The 19,315-nt window shown below is 43.2% G+C and overlaps 1 protein-coding gene across 1 annotated transcript in view; it reads right to left on the bottom strand.

The window, feature by feature from the left end:
* Positions 1-4,145: 4,145 nt before the first annotated feature.
* Positions 4,146-19,315, bottom strand: part of BEST3 (bestrophin 3) — a 38,970-nt gene continuing 23,800 nt past the window's right edge. The window contains exon 9 of the mRNA XM_016198831.2: positions 4,146-5,431. Coding sequence (XP_016054317.2) covers positions 4,498-5,431 — 934 coding nt within the window. The 3' untranslated portion in view covers positions 4,146-4,497. The remainder of the gene's footprint in view (positions 5,432-19,315) is intronic.

Here is a 19,315-nt window from a genome sequence, read left to right as displayed (position 1 = left end):
GTCCAGAGTGTTCAGATAACTTGGTTGAGACCACACAGCTAAGGTTGTGGTCATATTTGATTGAGATTTTAGGATTCCTAACTTTGGCTCTAGATCTAATTTGGTTAACTCATTCGTTCATTCTTTCTTTCAAGCATTCATTCAGCTAATTTTTTTGGAGATGTGTCCTGTACTCCCCGAAGCACGGGGGATACCCTGGTTGAACAAGACGGTGAACAGAGCTTACCTCCCGGTGGAGGGGCGTGGCTGCCTCAGGGACAGGAGCGGGTCTGTCCCACTTCCCCAGTACCCGGGAGAACTGCGTCATCTCACCTGACCTCCCTCCCGGGCCTCCTTCCCGGGCAGAGCAGCAGGGGGCACACAGCTTCTGCACTGGGGCCAGGGGGAGCAAACTTGAAGAGGGGTGACTGTGTCATTCAGGAACTTGCCTGTGTTCTCACGTTTTTAGTAATAAAAGTAATCAAAATCCATTTTTACTGGGGAAAAAATCTGACCGGTCCTTTGTTTGAAAGTGTTTTCTAATCTTGAAAAGTGTTTTTCCCTTTGGAATTTGTAGGGTCCAATGACCATGTGGATAGGTAATGAGTTTATTATTAATATCAAGGATACTGCCTATTTCAGAAAGCTTCATTTCTTGAGGAATAAAGAGAAGATGAGATTAGTTTTCTTCTGAAACCTCTGTAAGTGTCCCAGGCATGGCAGTAAACACCAGAGATCCACCCATCTTTGAGCACAGCCTGTTACAGGACGGCAAAGACTGAGACTATAGGAAAGTCCCGGAGACCCAGGGTAGACCTCAGCCAGCAAGAACAATCGATGCTAGCCCTGGCCGGCGTGGCTCAGTGGTTAGAACGTTGGCCCACACCGAAGGATTGAGGGTTCGATTCCCGGTCAAGGGCACGTATCTGGGTTGTAGGCTCCTCAGCCCTGGTCAGGGGCAACCAATTGATGTTGCTGTCTCACATTGATGTTTCTCTCTCTTTCTCTCCCCCTCACTCCTCTCCTCCACTCTCTCAAATCGATGGAAAAAGTAACCTTTGTTGAGGATTGACAAGAAAAAAGAACAAGCGATGCTGGCCTCTTGGTATACCACATCCACCTCTGCTGATCCTGGGCCCTAAATATAGCTTGATGGTGGGCTCCACCTGTCTGAGTTCCATCCTGCCTTTTTATGAGTGTTGAAGGATCCTGAACCACCCCTGTAACACCGTCACTGTTTCTTCTTTAGCAAGAGCTTCTTATGTATCAGGCTTGGCTCTTGCAGTTTAGGCTCAGCTCGATCACAGACAGGCCTATTTTTAGTGGGGTTTTGCATAGAAGAATGTAACGAGTTTACACATTCCAGGCACCAAAAAGGGAAAAATCACCAGTCCGAAGATAAGCGAGGATGATGCATTTGGAAGTTTGTATTCAGTGTGGAGGGGCTAGAGTTTGAGGAGGTTAAGACTCAGCTTTCTTTTTTCCATTCATACCACCCTATCTTTTAGTTCTCTCAGATGCTATTTTGTTTCATACCAGTGCATTTGATTTGCAAGAAACACATGGAACTTAAAACTGGTCTTTTGATAGGAAGGGTTGTAGGGAAATCGACTCACTCTATGGAGAAAAATAAAACTGGATCCCTACCTAATGTTGTAAAGATAATAGAAAAAAAAAGGTAGGCAAATAAATATGGCAAATAATCAAATAATCATGACATAGGGGTAGGGAGAGATTTTTTTCAAAACTTCAAAAGAATAAAATTTAAATAAATTGATGAACTTGATTATATCAAAATTAAGAATTTCTATTCCACAATGAACACCAAGGACACTTTTAACAGACACACAAAGGATTGGGAAAGACTGTTGTGATATCCAAAACCAACAAGGGACTATTACCATTCTAAAATACTGAAGGAACTCCTGGAAATCAATGGGAGGAATATAGATAAAAGGGAAAAGAACCTGAAAAGGCAATTTTTAAAATAGGAGTCCCAACAGAATTGAGAAGTATACGAAGGGATGTTAAATGTCCTTAGTAAACCAGATAAACGTCATACAAAGCAATCAGTAAATGCCAATTAAACAGCAATTAGGTGTCACTTTACACTTATTCAGCTTGTTGAAAATCAGAAATCTAGGTGATAGGCTCATTGAATGAATCATTGTTCAGTTTTCAGTGCAAGGAGGAAATGGGAGGCCACCACAGACTTTGATGCAATATCAAGGAAATTAAACAATTCTCTGGACAAAGGCGTGTGAGGGATGGATGGAAGCGGAGATAAATGAACACTCTCTTAGTACTCCACTAAATGCATGCTTCTATTTGTGTATAATTTACCACCTTGCATTTAGGCACAAAAAATTGATTATATTTCAAAAGCAGCTAAGTAGAAACATTTGCACTTGAGCAATTGATAAAGTCAAAGAGAAGAGAGTAGAGGGATTTCAGCTGAAAGATCCAAAGGAGGAGTATTAGAGGCTGAGAGGGGTTAAGGTTCCTGCCTTTTAGAAGTGGTACCTTGGGGCTTGACCCCATAGTCCATATGTAATGCTTTGGGGATATCAGTGCCTTCCCAGGTAGTAGCACTATCGACCAACATAGAAAAGCAACATTATTTCCTTTTAGTCCTTGGAGAAAGGCCAGTTAAAGTAAATGTCATTGCTGTCGTGCAGCTGGGTGGTCCTTAGGGATGCTTAGATGCCTTGTAAAAATGTGCTAATGACAGCACTGGATATCAGGAGGAGTTGGGGAGGGGAAAGGAGGGCCCTGTGAACCTCTTCTTTTGGGAAAATGAAGAGGACCATGGCCAGCGCTCCTAGGTGGAGAAATGCCCTCCTGATTGCATGCATAAAACATGCAGGTAGACTTCAGCAGGCAGGACCGAGGCCTCCAAGGCTGGAGGAACTTAGGCATGGTTCTCTCAGGGCATCCTCTGGAATTCTGGGCAAATTGTGGGCAGACTCAGGCCTTGCAGACAGCACAGCACAGTGAGGGAGCACACCGGCTGAGCGTATGGGCTCTTGAGTCAGGTAAACCTGGGTTCGAACCCAAGCCCTGCCACTGCCTGGCTATGTGGTTTTAGTCAAATTCCTTTACCTCTCCAAAGCCTCTGTTTTCTTCACCTTGAACGTGGAGGTGATAGTATATCAGCTCATAAGATTCTTGTGAGGATGAGTGAGGTCATCTGTGAACTTTCCATGCTGCCGCCTGGAACACCGTGAGCACTCAATACAAGGGAGCTGTTAGGGTTATTTTATTTCTTAAATCATAGGTAGTCAAGCTTCATCATATGACAGAAATAGTGAGAGCAGCACTCATAAGACATGGCTTTCCAGACAAAATAGGGAGCACCCCACGAGCAGCCACCCCAAAAGCTCCTTGGAGTGAGTTAGCCCACATCCCATCCCCACTGTGTAGTCCTGGGCCCCCTTAACCTCCCAGCTCCAACATCCTACCTTGTCCCAAACAACCTGGCAGACACAGTAACTGGTCCCACGCTGTGACATGGTTGGGATTTTGGCTTTCAGAGTTCTAGTTAAACACATTCAAGCTTTGGTATTCTTTGGTTCCATAGCATTTGGTTATCTGAGTTTCATGCCCATCTTGGCTTCAGTTTTCCCCAGTGCTCAGGACCTCAGGGTGGATGCAGAGAGAAATGGCCGTGGTGCCAGGGGTGCAGCGGGCACCGTCGACCCCCACCCCCTCCGCCGTGAGGCTGCAAGTGCGTCAAGTGGATTCGTTGGCATCTTCGGTTTTCCCGTAAGGAGGCGTTGCCAATGCCTCATATTTTGAAAATCATGGCAAGAAGTAAGCAACAGGGTTGGCAAGAGAAAATAGTATAGCCTGCAGGGTGGGACAGATTGGCGTCATTAGAGAAGGAGCAAGATTAGGACCGAGGGGCTGAGACAAAGGTGGGAGAGTAAAGGGGGAAGAGAAACGTGAAGCTGCGGGAGCAGCAAAGGAGACGGGGAGAGGTGGCTCCTGATGCTCCCGACCAAGAAGACGGGAGTGATGGCCTCAGCTCAGCAAGCGGGAGGGGAATGGTTAGGAAGCCTCGAGCAAAAAAATCCTAATTAGAATGTGGCTTTTTAGGCATTTTATGATCCATCTCCCTGTGGTTGTAAATGAAGAAAAGAGAAAGGAAAAAAACAAACAAAAACAGGACACAAGGGGCGTCTTTGTCTCCCTATTGGCAAAACTAGGGGATGGGACTATGATCTCTAAGGTGCTTTCCGGAGCTAACAGCCTCTGGATGTATAAACTACGTGCGTACTTAAGGTAGTTATTTGGTTAAGGTACATCACTGCGGTCTGTGTGGCGTCCATGAGGCCACCCTGCGGTGGACGACCCGAATGTGCTGGATTTCCTTAGTTCTGAGAAAGTCAGGATCATAATGCCCTTCAGAGTTCTAAGTAGCTTATACAGTGTGGTTGTTTCTTTACAGACTGGCCAGCCCTCCCTCAGGTACGTTCTGGAACTAATGCTGAAGTGCTGGGAGAGGGAGGGTTTGGGCTAGAAGCCGGTCCTGGGGCTTCCTGGGGTTCCCCGGGGCGACCCCCCCGTTTGCTCGTTGCTAAATTCTATGATGTCCGTCTCCTTGGTGTCCAGGGTCTCCACCAAGTACTGCACGTCGGGAGAGGGTGGCGAGCGGGCCACAAAGGTGATGCCACTGGTCTCGGAGGACGTTTCTGTGTCGAGTAGAAGAGGCGGCTCGGGGTTCACAGGCTCCTGACTTTGGCCCTCCAGGGAGGTGTGGCTGGACTCCAGGAAGCCCGGGAGGCTCCACCTTTTCGGGAACTTGTCATCGTCATAAAGGTCTTCCTCAGCGGCAAACATGAAAATGTTTCTCTCAGTTTTGGCTGAAATAGTCAGGGGACTGGGGCCTCGAGGAGGTGTCCCCTCCTCTGAGGGGAAGAGCATCAGTCCCCCCGGGTCCCCCTGCTGCCCGGTGCCGCTGGGCTGCACCCCGGTGAACTCGTAGCTCTGGAGGGAGGCGGTGGAGTCACAGAGGTGGTCCTCTGCCACCGGCCCTGGAGCCGTGATCCGCACCTCGGGGACCTGGGGCATTTTGGTGGGGGAGGCCCTCACGCTGGACTGCGGGGACAGGCTCTGCAAGGTGCTCGTGCGGCTGGCCTCCCTGATCATGGACAGTTCTCCCAGGCTGGAGTGCAGCTTGGGGCTCGGCTCTGGGGACAGGTGCTTTCGGGAGCCCGAGGCCCGGCGGGGGCTCCTCGAGGGCACATCCAGCAGGTCCCTGGTGGGGCTGAGGTCGCTGTAAGGCAGGAATGTGGAGCTCTCACTGGCTTGCCTCGCGTAGCGTCTCCTGGGGCTGGAGGGGTTCTCGTGGGCACTCAGGAACCTCTTGACTCTCCTGATCATGGAATGGCGATGGCCAGGCTTCTCATAATCCAGCCACTCCTCGCCCGGCAGGTCGGACCCAGACAGCCTGAAACACAGGATGACACAAAGTAGGCAGAGCGGCTGCAGGGGCTGCCTTTGGGGGCAGAGTCTCAAAGTTAAGGACAAGTTCGGTATTCACGAATCACAGATTTGGAGATGGGTGGGGAGGGTGACTTTGACTTGAAACAGTCTAGGGGAGGTTCTCAGATCTTGGACACGGGATCCCTTTAAAAATTATTGAGCACCTCAAAGAAATTTGTTTACGTGGGTTATAGCTATTGCTATTTACTCTATTAGAAATGACTGAGGGATATAAAAAACACACAAGAATGTACAAGCACCCATTCCATTTGCTGTTAAGTGATGACATCATCACATAGTATGTAGTCTCCGGAAAATTCCATTCTACACTCATGAAAGAAAAGGAGTGGAAAAGTCAAATGGCACTGTAGTATTACAAAAATGGTTCTGCATAGCTAGCACTGCAGCATGACATATAGGGGAGTTGTTAAGAGAGTAAATCCTAAGAGTCCTCATCACAAGGAGAGAAAAATTTTTTCTTCTTTTTATTGTATTTATATAAGAAGATGGATGTCAGCTGTACCTATGGTGGTAATCATTTCACAGTATAAATCAAACCATCATGCTGTCTGCTTTAAACTTATATAGTGATATGTATCCATTATTTCTCAATAAAGGAAATACTAGTTTTGACCTTAAGAACTTGGGTGTTGGGGATCTGCAGGAGGCCCCAGACTGCACTTTGAGAACCACTGATGTAGATAGAAATTTGAACATTAAAGAAAAATATATAGTATGTGTTCATTTTCCCTTATTACAGATGAGCTAAGGTCATATTTTCCCAGGACCCATAAGACTCCAGAAACAATGGATCATAGCTAAATTCAAGTGCAAATAAGAGCTAATATTTACTGACCTCCCATGTATTAATTCATTTAATTATCACAGTAATCATGTGAGTTGGTATTGTTATTACTATTCACACTTTACAGATGAGGAAACTGAGGCCCAGAGAGAATCGCTAAGGCTATGTGGTAGTGAGGGACAGGCCCAGAAGTTGGGCTCTTGTCTTTGTCTTTACTGCCCCTGATACAAAGCCTGAAGAGGAAGTGTGCACCTCGAGGAAAGAGGACATCCCTCGAGGTGGTGTGGACTCACGCTGTGGTTGGGCTCCCCGTGGGATTAAGTTCAATGGATTTGCTATTGCTCAGAATTTTTAACATGTAAGACACAAAAAATCCTACCATTTTTAATCTTCTTCAAGGTTGAAAAATTGGATAATTGAGTTAATGATAAGGGCTATTGGGCAGCAAGGCCTAGTCCTTCCTGCCTCAGATGACGTGGTTATTTGTCTCATATCTCTGTGGCTTCACAGTCTTAATGTGGGTGGAAGAACTACTTAAAGCCTCACCCTTAAGCTACCAGCGCTTATGTGGGCTCTGGGAGTAACAGTGATCGAGCCCTCCCAATCCAGCATTCACAGTGACATCCATGGTGACAAGATGTTTTAACTATGCCAGGTGACATCCATGGTGACGAGATGCTTTAACTATGTGACATAAGGGAAAGCAAGGACAGCATAATATTGGTGTAACCTGAAAGGGCAAAGGGAGCAGTCAAAAGAAAAACTAGTTCCTCATGTTTATGAATAAAGGATGGGTGATTGAGATGATTAACTGGCTAACCGTCCCGGGATGGTGTTCGATTACGGCCCTGTGCTGTTATTCTAAAGCCCCAGCAGTGTCCTTGGCTACCAGATAGCCTCTGGCCTGCTCTCCACTGCGCACGGCTCAGATTCTGTTACACTGACTTGAGAAACGCAGACTCATGCTTCAGTGGCCCCGGTGACCCTGCTGGTTGGGTTTCATTGGGTCAGACCTCCAGTCACACTTCAGGAGCCCGGGTTGTTAGGGAGGCCACCAGAGGAGCGACAAGTGCACTGTTCACTAAGATTGCCTCGCTGGCTGGCAGTGCTCTGGGAACCCAGGGGACAGGCCTCTATTGCCCATCTGAGAACTTAACTTTTTGTTCAGGATTTGTTTTCCTTAACTTCTAAACCACACAACCTTGTAAGAATGACAAATTTTTCTAGGAAAAACTGTATTATTATTACTTCAAAATTTCAGGATCCTAAAAAACAACAACAGAAAGCAAAAAAACCCCCCAAAACCAACCCCACCCGAACTTTCTCACTATGCACTGCTGTAATAGATATGGACATTCAACTACAGCAAAACATTTGAGGCCCTGAGTCACACATTGGAGAAAAATAGACCAGATGCAATGAGCAAACTGCAAAGGTCAGTAGATCGTTAGCCATGCTCTTGCTAATGATCCACTGATTCACCAGCTGCCTAGTGAGACAGTGGTGTAGACGCATGAGATTTATACACTTACCCAACAAAAATTTACTGAGCATCTACCATGAACCAATTTGTTGCATTAAGTACTACATAACACAACTTAAAGAATTTTAAAGAATTTAAAAGAACACAATTTAAAAGAACACAATTTAAAAGAATTTAGATTTAAAATTCTTTAAAAGAATTTAAACTTAAAATTCTTTTAAAGAATTTAACACAACTTAAAAAAATTTAAAAGAACACAATTTAAAAGGAAGGAGGGAGAAGACATGTGCAGCTGACCCTTGAACAACGTGTGTTTTGAGTTTCCAAAAACTTAACTGCTACTAACCTGCTGTTGACCAGCAGCCTTACTGGTAACAAACACTCAATTAACACATATTTTGTATGTTATATGTATTATATACTGCCTGCTTACAATAAAGTAAGCTAAAGAAAAGAAAATGCTATTAAGAAAACCATAAGGAAAATACATTTACAGTATTTATTGAAAAGAAATCCCCATAAAGGGGACCCATGCAGTTCAAGCTTGTGCTGTATATAAATAGCTAATTTGGAGCAAAGTAAGTTTTTGAGCTGGACTTTTGACACTGAGTAGGAATCAGATAGGCAGAGAAAGTAAAGAGTACTCCAGGTGAAAGAAGTGACTTGAGCAAATAAGGCAGCGGGAAAGTTCAGGGCGTTTGTGAGGAACAGGAAATACTTGAGTTCGTGTGAAACATACAGGATAGTGTCAGGCACAGAGGTAGAAAAGTAGCCTCAGACTGTGTTACAAACAGTCTTACATGCCAGGTAGAGGGATTTGGACTAGAGGCAGTGGAAAGCTCTGGATCGTCTTTGAGAATGAACAGCACAGCTAGAGTTGTGTCATTGGGTAGTAGTGTCCAGGCAGGGAGAGCTACATGGAAAGCAACAGAAATGAGTGTTGTCAAGCAGAAACGTTTTGAGTAAGAAAAATGACTTGGGAACTTTCCATACTGTTATTCAGAAAATGGGTCTTTAGAAGAACACTTAGTGGTCTGTGATCTGGGAGGCATTTTATGACTCTCATGCTGAACTGATGAAGGAAGCCCTCCAGTCTTTATGCCACCAAAGAACAGTGTGACCCATACCCCCTGGTGAACCTAATGAACTTTCTTCTAAATAAAACCTTCTGTGAAGGATTCATTGCCAACACACAATGCCCATCTCCCTTGTCTGAGAGTCTGGTTCCCAATATGACAGCAGAAACTGTGGTTTAAGAACAAAATAGTTTAAGGCTTAGAGCATACAGAATAGTACACAGAAGTCCTCACTGAATGCCATCAATAGATCCTGTGACTTTAAGCTAAATGTCAAATAAGGAAACCAATTTTACTACAGGTTAATTGATATAAATAAGAGCTAAGTTTCTACAATAGCTCGTCAACTTCATAATAAAATGACGTTGAACAAGATGGCATTATTCAAGGGCCTGCTGTACTTGAAAAGATTTTTTATTTCCCACTTGGGAGGCTTGGGTGTATTTTTAAGGTCCATTTAGACTCTCTACTTCTCCTTATTTGATTTTTAAAGTATACCCTTAGTATAGTGTTAGTACAATTCTGAGGCCCAAATATAATGCCACTTATAATACCCCAAACAATTATAGCAGAAATATTATATGGTAGAATGTCAGCACACTCATATTGCTGTATATTAGAGAAGGTCAGCTGAAAAAGCTGGGTCTTAGGTTCTGGACTTCACTTGGACTGCGACAGGCAGGTAATTAGAGATAGGGGGGCATTCATGGAAAGTGCCATGCAGCCATTAGTGCCCAGAAGATGGAATTTGAGAATTGCCTCTGTGGTGAGAAAAATGATTTATTTTGGGAGTTTGCAGATCCAGGATTGATGCTGGCCAGGCTGCGTGACCTTAGGAGACCCATGTAACCTCTCTGTGACTTTGCATCATGCTTGGTAAACTGGTGACAAATTTACCTTGTTTGGGAATTCTAAAGGAGTAATCTATATGTGGAAAGGTTTGAAGAGTAGAAAGGATATAAAAAGAACTCTTTCAATGACTGGCAAACTTTCAGAGGTGGTTTCCGAATCATCATTGACTTCTTGCCCTTGATTGGAGGAAATGATAGCGCCTGCCTCAAGGTCACTCCCTTTTCCCCTTCAAGATGTCCTTTAAAAAATGTTACTACACCTCAGAGCTGCCACCTAACAACTAGCACATTAGAAGGGGTGACTGTAACAGCCATTTAATGGTAAGACCAAGACACTGGGTGAATGAAGAGGAAATATAAGGAGGAGAGGAAGCTGGATTACTCAAGGGAAGAGAGATAGGGTCAGTCAAGGGGTGGGACTGCCCTGATCTTGCCTCTCAATATTGTGTTTTGTACCATTTGCAGACATTGCCAAACCCTGCAGCACATATCTAATGCACAATATAAATCATCTATACCGAAACATAGAAAAAGTGAGCATGGGAAAGGCTGTGCCATGTATTGGGCTATTTTTGAAAGGGAGGAGAAGAGTAGGTGCAGGAGAGAATAGGTTATGTTAAGCTCGTCAGCCTAGTTGGTTATAGTTTAGTCTAGAAGGAGGGAAAGCATGAATTATTTCTACAGGTGAGAGTATTGTCTGGATTGGTGTCTGTGTTCTTACTTTAATCTCAAGTGTTAAAAAAACAACCACCCAATTTTTCAAAATCTCTACTGAGCACCTACAAAACCATTAGCCCCATAGTGTTCCCTGCCAATGGCAAATCTCTGCAAGCAGCAGCAGCAGCAAGGATTTAATTAAGGGCTCTTACAAAGGGGCTTGGGCTGGTGAGGGGTGCAGAAGAACACTTTTGCCTCCTGTTGCCTTAACAAAGAAGCAGCGAGAGACAGGATGGTGAAGATGGCAGCCCGCTTTCAGGCTTCCTAGGAGGTGTCTCATAGGAAAGACCAGAACAGCGCTGAGGACACTCAGAGCGAATGCACTTTTTTCAGAGCAAGCTTTGTGCCAAGCAACCATGTTCCCTAGAGCCATCAGGTAAATACAGAGCTTCAAGAGGCTGAGGGATAAAACTGGATGACCCTTGCCTTTTTTCCTCTGTGCCACTTTGAAAGTGGTGTCTTGACAATTTAAATTCAAAGAATAAGAGGACATTTTAACGGAACTGAAATGAGAAATTTAGGAAAATGATACTTAATATGAGTTCTCCTCAAGTCACATTTATTGTTTGCAAATTGCTAGTGTCCTCAAAGTCAGGCGACTGCCTTGGAGGGAGCCGATCATTCGCCTGAAAATCTAATGGGGAGAAAAGGCACAATGTGTGGGGAGCATTTATTCATGGGCAAAAGGTACTCTTCAAACCCATTAGAGGCCCACGCTGTTATTTTTAACCTTCTGCAGTGCAGAATCACCGTCAAAACTGTAGTCAAGGATTTGTGAGATGGGCATGGCGACCCTCACACTGAGCTGGGAGGTGCGGGGCTAAGCCTTGCATCTTCCCAGCCCTCCTCTCTACTCTCAAGTGTCTTGCTGGGGACACTTTCAAGCTAGTGGAGCATAATAAGAGGGGAGCTTAGCTCAGAAAGCTGCATACAGAGCTGGCAACCCTATTGTTGCCTCTCCGTCGCCTCTCCGCTAATTTGGACCAAGCATTATAGCAAATCTCGTTAAGAACAGGCCTATCTAGCCTCACGCTACCACTATGGCTATGCTCACCTGGCCGCCACTGGCCAATGCAGGGAGAAATGGGGCCCCAAATAGGGCCTCACTTGATGTCTCCCACCTTTCAATACCGTTGTGTGCTATTGGTTTGTTAAAAACGAAATTAAGCCATCTGTACCTCTCATACCGTTTAGAAGGTTAGAGCACCGATGGTGACCCCATCTCGGCATGTAAGAGAACCCCTGAGTAAGTTCTAAAATTATAAACTTAATGCACATTCATCTCCTTGGGAGGTTGTCTCTCCTTTCTTTCTGATACATTAAGTGAAAATCAATGTTCCAAGAATACATTTTTGTTCAAGTTAGTGATTCAGAATTCAAGATATTCTTGGTTGTTTATGGCACCAGGATGCAATATTATGTCTTTCCTTGTAAAGTGAAAATATTTGAATATGGTTGGTTAGAAAAAATCACTGAATAAAACATCCATCTAGAAGTATACCCAACCACACTTTAACAAAGTCTTTCCTTGCTAAAATACACATTTTGGTAGATTTGAGCTAATACCACTACGAATACTTCTGATCTACTATGTAATTCTAAGTGTTGTGTGCACATTAAATACATATTTGTATAATTGCAAAAAAGTAATTGTATTATTGTATATGTTCTTAGAACTTTTGGAATGTAGAGAAGTAAAAGTCATTATTTCTGGGTAAGTGGTTACAGTTTTACAGTAACACATAAATCTTAAAAATTCCTCAACTCCTGACTAGGAAGAACTCTTACAAAAATTGGAATATTTCTTCTCTTTACTAAGTGGGTCCTTAATTGACTTCACGGACACATTCCTTATGATCACTATACGTGTGAGGAAATTCTGACATGTTTGAGTCATGGCAGAAAGCCCGATAGAACAGTGTTCTTTAAAGCAGGATCGCAGCCAGCAGTTTGAGGTTCACAGGCTGAGCGCATGCTTTTAGATTAGGAGTCAGAGTGAGCACAGTCCCATGTGTACATGCTCGAGCGATCCATTTCATAATCAGCTACAGCCTTTCTAGTTCAGAATTTTGAATCCTTTAGTTGCTACGGATGGATATTTTATTAGTTTTTTCCAATGCATTTAAGGGATTATTGCTTCTTTACTGTTGGCCGTTTTGATTTTCAAGATTGGATTAAAAAGAGTTATGAAACTTCAGGTCTTTAATTTCCATGTATTCCATTCCTCAGAGATGTAACAAGTAGTACTAGTGGATAATTCCAGGTATTTAAAAAATTAGAAGAATTTCGGAGCGACTCATGATGGGATAATGTAAAGATAAGCATTCTACCTCAAGCCAGTGTGTGTGGTAGGCCAGACCTGGACCTTATTTTTGGTTGGTTGTTTTAAACAGAATTTATTTTCAGCAATGCTGGCTTGAGTGTGAGCCTTCTCAGTCTGTTTTGGCGAAGGGAGGTTTATCGAGCGTAAGTGTTTACTGTCGCCCAAAGAAGACCCATTTTCATTTTAGAGCTTGAGTGTGTTTTCTTGTTCTGCATCTTATGGACAACTCTTCTTTTGGTTGTTTTCTGGCGTTTTGTTAAATCTTGGTTACTAGTGTCTCCATGGTGCCCGCTCCGTGTGGCTCAGGTGGTTGAGCGCCGTCCCAGGCACCGGGAGGTCGCTGGTTTGATCCCGAGCAGGGGGAGTGCAGGAGGCAGCTGATCCGTGTTTCTTTCATCGATGTTTCTATCTCTCTCTCCCTCTCCCTTCCTCCCTCTGAAATCAACAAAAATATATTAAAAAAATAGTGTGTCCATGGTTAAACTAAAGAAAAGATGCCTTAATTAAAACAGCAGATCAGAAAGTGTTTTACATCAGGACCAAAGAACATACTAGTCAGATTCAAATGAAATCGTCTCAGCCGTGTGATGGGAAAAGAGTTCAAATAGGAAAGATTTTATTTCGTTGCTCAGTTAATTCATAGAATGGTTTATTAAGTGGATAGTACTGGCCATGCAATAATCAACACTATTTATTAAATGCTCAAGATAGGTATATTTATGAAAATAAATATTTTTGTAAATAAAAATTTCTATTTGGGGTGCTCCATTCAGATTTTCTTTCTTCTTCTTTTTTTAAATCCTCACTTGAGGATAGTTTTTCTATTGCTTTTTAGAGTGGAGAGGAGAGAGAGAAACATTGATGTGAGAGAGACATATCGATTGGTTGCCTCCTGCACGAACCCCGACCAGGGCCGGGGATTGAGCCTGCAACTGAGGCATGTGCCCTTGGCTGGAATCGAACCCAGGGCCCTTCAGTCTGTGGGCTGACGCTCTAATCACTGAGCCAAACAGGCTAGGACTCCATTCAGCTTATCAACTGGCCTTTCTTCATTCAAAGTGGTCATTCTGAAGTTGATTTTAAATATGCCCCATACAAAGATTGGGAGATAGAAATTCAGCACTCCTGTAGTGTTAGAAGTGATAAAATAATGGTTTTAAAACAGAAGCTCTTTGGCCTCAGATTGGGCAGAGAAAGATGGGCCTTGTTAAAGCTGGCTTTGGATTAAGACGTGATGATGATGGATGTGGTGAGAACGCTGGTTTTTGCTTCACTAGCTGCACAGGCGCCACCTCCCCCCACCCCTCACTGCATGGGGCCTCAGCTCCTTCCCTCCAGCTCAGCACTGAGGGCCCTCCTGGTGATGAGCCCCAGCCCCCGCCTTCCCCCATGTCTTCCCTAGGGCCTCACTCTGTCAACCCCCCTGGCTCCGGTGTCTTCCTTATTCTCCAGTGGGCTCCTTTCACTCAGCCTGTCTTTTTTCCTTCCTTTTCCAGAGCAAAAAGATTGATTGTTTTGTTTCTTTATTACATCTTGCTTCATCTTATAAAGGATTGGAGGTGGCTTATAAAAATACATACAATGCAATAATGTATAAAATTAGGCTACTATAGGACAGCTAGAAGAAGGAACAATGACAAGATGAGACCAGCAGACACAGTTCCTAGAAATACATGTCCCCACATCCCGCAGACTTCCTAAAGGTGGGCTACAGATTTCATTTTCAGCTTTCAGCAGCCGAAATGAAAAGGAGACCATCATCAACGATAAAACTCAGTCTGTAGCATACATAGTGGAAGATTGCCCAGAAGAGGCCAAGCTTCTTTTTTCTCCACGGATGTCTGAGATAAATTTTTCCCTGATGAAAGGTCCGCTAAGTCATACAGTGGGCAGTCCTAGAGTAAATACCATAAAGAGTCTTTATGGATCTAATGACACCCATGTACTGATAACAGCCACGTGGATCCCCTGCTGGCTATTTGTGAATTGCCCAGAGATGCCTCAAATTCAAAACATGCACAGGGAGCTCATCATCTTTTCCTTAGAGCAGCTCCTACCTTTCTCCTCTGTCTTCCTTTGTTCATTACCAATCACCCCGTCGTTAACACCTCTGTTCTCGAATCTGTCCCTTATGCCATCTCCACTGTCTACATCCCTTGTGTTGCCATCCTAGTTCAGGCCTTTATCTTCTCCTGTCTAAACTATACTAACAGCCTGCTAACTGGGCTCCTTGGCCATAGTCTTATCCCTAGTGATCCATCTTTTAGCTGGCTGCTAGTCTGACCTATCTAAAACACAAATGTGACTATGTCATTCCATAGCTTTAGCAAAAGGCCAAAGCTCTTTACCCAGACTATTAACCCTCTATACTCAGCCCTTACCCTCCTCTCCAGATTCATCTCTGGGCTCTTCTGCGTTGCATATCACATTGTTACACTAATAGAAACAGAGAGTAGAAAAGTGGTTTACAGGGCCTGGGCAGGGGTGGGGGAAAACAGGGGGACATTGGTACAAGGATACAAACTTTCAGCTATAAAATGAATAAGTTCTGATGTTCTAATGTAAGTCATACTGGCTATAGCTCATAGCACTACTGTATAACTGAAATTTGCTGAGAATAGAACTTAAATTTTCTCACCCACCCCTGAAAACAGGTAAAAGTATATGAGATGATGTGTTAATTAATTAGATGGGGGAATCCTTTCACACTGTATATGAATATTAAACCACCACTAGGAATACTTCAATAAAGTTGGAATTTTAAACAATTCTACTCTAAAACATTATTTATCATTATTTTCTGTCTTTGCTCACATTGGTCTGGAATGTGCCCTCTGCTCAGTCCCCACACTTCTGTGTGTTAGCTCCTAATTAATTCTGATAGATGCATAATAGATGCCCTCAGTTCCAAGAAGCCTTCTCTGATGCACGAGGCCAGGTGAAATATATTTTCAATGTGCTCCCAGAAGACTCTGAGTGTTACTCATTGACCACATTATAACTTGTCTCCTTGGTGTGTCTGTGAGCTTAAGGGGTGGTTTTGTTTTTGGCCTATCTTGAGCATCTGGCATAAGACCTACCATATCATAGCTTTGGCAAAATATTACTTGGACAAATGAATGAGTGCATTCCATATGTGAAAATACAAGGGAAAACATGATATATTAAATTGATACTTGAGATGAAAGAGGGGAAAAACTTACTTTATTTCAGTAATGTATATTTGGTACATGCATAGGAAACAGTGCAATATTTTAAATATGGTCCTGAATATAGAGACCAAAGAAACGATCTCTAAGGAGTTTCCTTTTTATGTGGAAATGAATAGTGTGCTGCATGTGAAAGGAAAATGAGGCAGAGTGATTTCTCAGGCTGCCCTTGGATAGTTCTTTTGCTCAGTTATTGAAGGGCATTGCCCTGATTTTAGAATTTCTGGGTCATGGGAATTGGAATTACAAACCTGAAATGTTGATATGAAAAGATAAGGGAAACTTGATTTCTGAATTAAATATGCTGGGAACATACACCTTAAGTAGAATAAGAAAATGAAACAATCTTACTCACCCAGGAAAGGATTTATCTATTCATCAAGCAGAAAACACTTTTCTGAAACGTTTGCAACCATACTATGTTGACACCTGGTCTTCACTTTAATACAAAGAGCTCAGCGGCTCAGTCATCAGCAAAACCACCTGCTCTATAATAATTCTTATTTTACCTTCCCTTTCACCTGAACCTTAGTCAGATGGATCACTTGATATTGACCTTGTATTTGGTGAGTGAACAATTCAATGCTTAGGGAATGACCTTTTATGATTTTAGAGGACATCTATTGTTTTGCCAGGCCTGCAAACCATTCACTCCTTTCCTAGTAATAGCACCCTGATTTTTCTTAAGACATCACCTGCTCCTTATGGTTGGTTGGGGCTGATCACACCCCTTGGTCCAACCATGGACAGGTAAACCAGCCTTAGCTAATTAGAATACTGAGTCTGCTGTCCATAGTGATTGGTTCAGGAATGAGCATGTTAGCCAAGCCCAGCCAATCACAGCAAATCCAGTACTTTGGTTTTAAGAGTTGGAAAAAAGATGTGCTCTTTCCACAGGATTTGCTGAGAAGATAGGTGCACACCTGGAGCTGCTGGCAGCCATCGTGTCATTTTACAATCAAGACAGGACAACTGCCTGAAATCTGAGCCAGTAGAGAGAAAAGCAGAGCTGAGAGACACAGAGGGTCATAGTAAGCCCTGGTGACATGCTGTGAGCCTCTGGATCCAGCCACACCCAAAGCTAAGTTAGTCTCTGGATGTAGCCTAAGAAACCCCTTTTGCTAAAGTTAGTTGGAATAGGTTTTCTGTCCCAGGCAACCAGAAACATCTTGTTTAATAGCTCAGTCATGGAAAGAATTGACACTAATGGATCAGAGAGGGCATTCCTGTGAACACTGGCTTCCGAACGCCTGTGTTCCTACAGGGGCATTTCCTGGATTGTGAGGCTGCCCTTCAGTGGTCCTCATTCACACAGAAATTTGAGAACAAGTGAGTTTTTGCCTAATGGTTTCTTTGACCAATTAGTCCTAGTGGAGTTCATTGAAATGCCTCATGAAGACCTCCCGCAGCAGGCTCTGGTCTTTGCCTGTGCCTGTGCCTGTCATGCTCGTAAATAGGCCATCTTAATTAGAAGAGTCTCTCTGACAACTGATAACTTTGCTGCGTTCTTAAATACCTTACCTCCTGATTTTCTCTCAAGTAATTTGGGACTTTCTGTCCCAAATTTCCAGGGTTAGAGTTTAATATGAAAATAGCCTAGTTTTCTTTAATCTTTCTGCATCTAAGTCTGACATCCACAATTTGACCTGTCCTGGTAGATAATAATAATGCTCTATAGTTATATCTAGAGTGTTTTTATGTTTATTATCTTATTTAATTTTCCCAATAATCTTTTGGGGTAGATATTTTCTCCGAGGTCTTGTAAAGCCCTAATTCTGTTTCTATATTTAGAAATAGGAGAAATACATATTTTAATATCTATTAAAGAATGTGAACACATGCCCTGGCCGTGTAGATGAGCTGGTTGAAGCTTCGTCCTAATGCAACAAGGCTGCAAGTTCGATCCCCGGTCAGGGCACATATAAGCCAACCAATGAATGCATCAATAAGTGGAAAAACACATTGATGTTTCCCTCCTTCTCTCCCTCTCTCAAATCTATCAATAAAAAAAATGTAGAAGATGTGAACACTTACAAAAGAATTATGTAAGTGTGTGACTTACATAATTGTGAATTATGTAAAATTATGTAAAATTATGACGATTAGGATGAATATGTGGATCAAGATAAAAATCTTGAGACAAAAAATCATTTTAACCATCATGAAAAAACAGCTGAGTGGACACTAGAACTGGAACACAGGTAGCACTTGCAGACTAAATAGAGGCATCACAATAACCCCTGACCCCATCCGTGGTGGTGCTGGGCTCTTTTCTTTTACAAGTTAGATCTTCTAATACTTTGCATTAATCAATGATGGGAGTGGAGGGGAAGGTTAAAGCATATTTCATTATCTAAAAACAAACTCACAGAAAAGCATCTATTAATTTTCAAAACTGCAAGGGTTGCCAGGCAGCCATGAAACTGCCACTGCCGAATGCATTAAAAATGCTGAGTAGTGCAAACAACGGGAAATTGCTATTCATGGAAATTGAGCACTTGGCTGGGGTGGGTATGAGCTCCCTGGCCTGGAAGAAGCTCTGGACAGCAGAGTCCAGGCTCAGCAATCTCTCTAGAAGCAGAAGCAAGTGTAGCCTGGAGTAGGCAACCTTCTCTAAGGTGTTCTTGAGGACAGGGCACGTCTCCTGCCCCCTGCATCACCTTATGTTATACCACAGCGCCTGAGATTCTACTGCATCATCCTTTGGTTTGGGTCTTGAAAGGCTTTCGGCCTCAGAGGCTCCTCTGGAGGATGACACCACAGGTCACTGTGAGGATTAGGAGACATTTGGCTAAGAGTAAAACCTTATAGAAACAGGATTTAAGCTAGATATCCTGGCGATAGTGTTAAAAACCAGACAAAGTGGGGCGGAAGAGGTAGAAGAGGGTATGGGGGGATAAATGGTGTGGAAGGAGACTTGACTTGAGGTGGCGAACACAGTGCAACGTACAGATGAAGTATTGTAGAATTATATACCTGAAACCTATATAATTATTTTAAACAATGTCACCCTAATAAATTCAATAAAAAAGAAAAAAAAAGAGAAAGAAATAAAAACAAGATGACAAGCCCCAAATGGAGTTGCTTATGCTAATCCCCACATCACCAAATGGAGACTTAAATACAGTTTCAACTACCCCAGAAATGGAATCTTAAACCAGTCCATGAGGAATCACCTGATCAGCCCTAGTTAGGTAATCTGCCTGATAAGCCCCTGCCATCCCCTAAAGGAAAGTAACTTTGCAATAACTAACCCGCCTATTTGCCTAGTGCAGTGACTTCCTTTTTCCTGCTCTTTTCTGTCTATGAAAGTTATTTTGTACAGCTTTTTGGAGCTCCTCTCTATCTGCTGGATTGGATGTTGCCTGATTCATGAATTATTGAG

Source organism: Miniopterus natalensis, chromosome 2 (assembly GCF_054644295.1).
Source record: "Miniopterus natalensis isolate mMinNat1 chromosome 2, mMinNat1.hap1, whole genome shotgun sequence".
In the NCBI taxonomy this organism is placed as follows: Eukaryota; Metazoa; Chordata; class Mammalia; order Chiroptera; family Miniopteridae; genus Miniopterus; species Miniopterus natalensis.
This window is presented reverse-complemented; position numbering and strand designations above follow the sequence as displayed.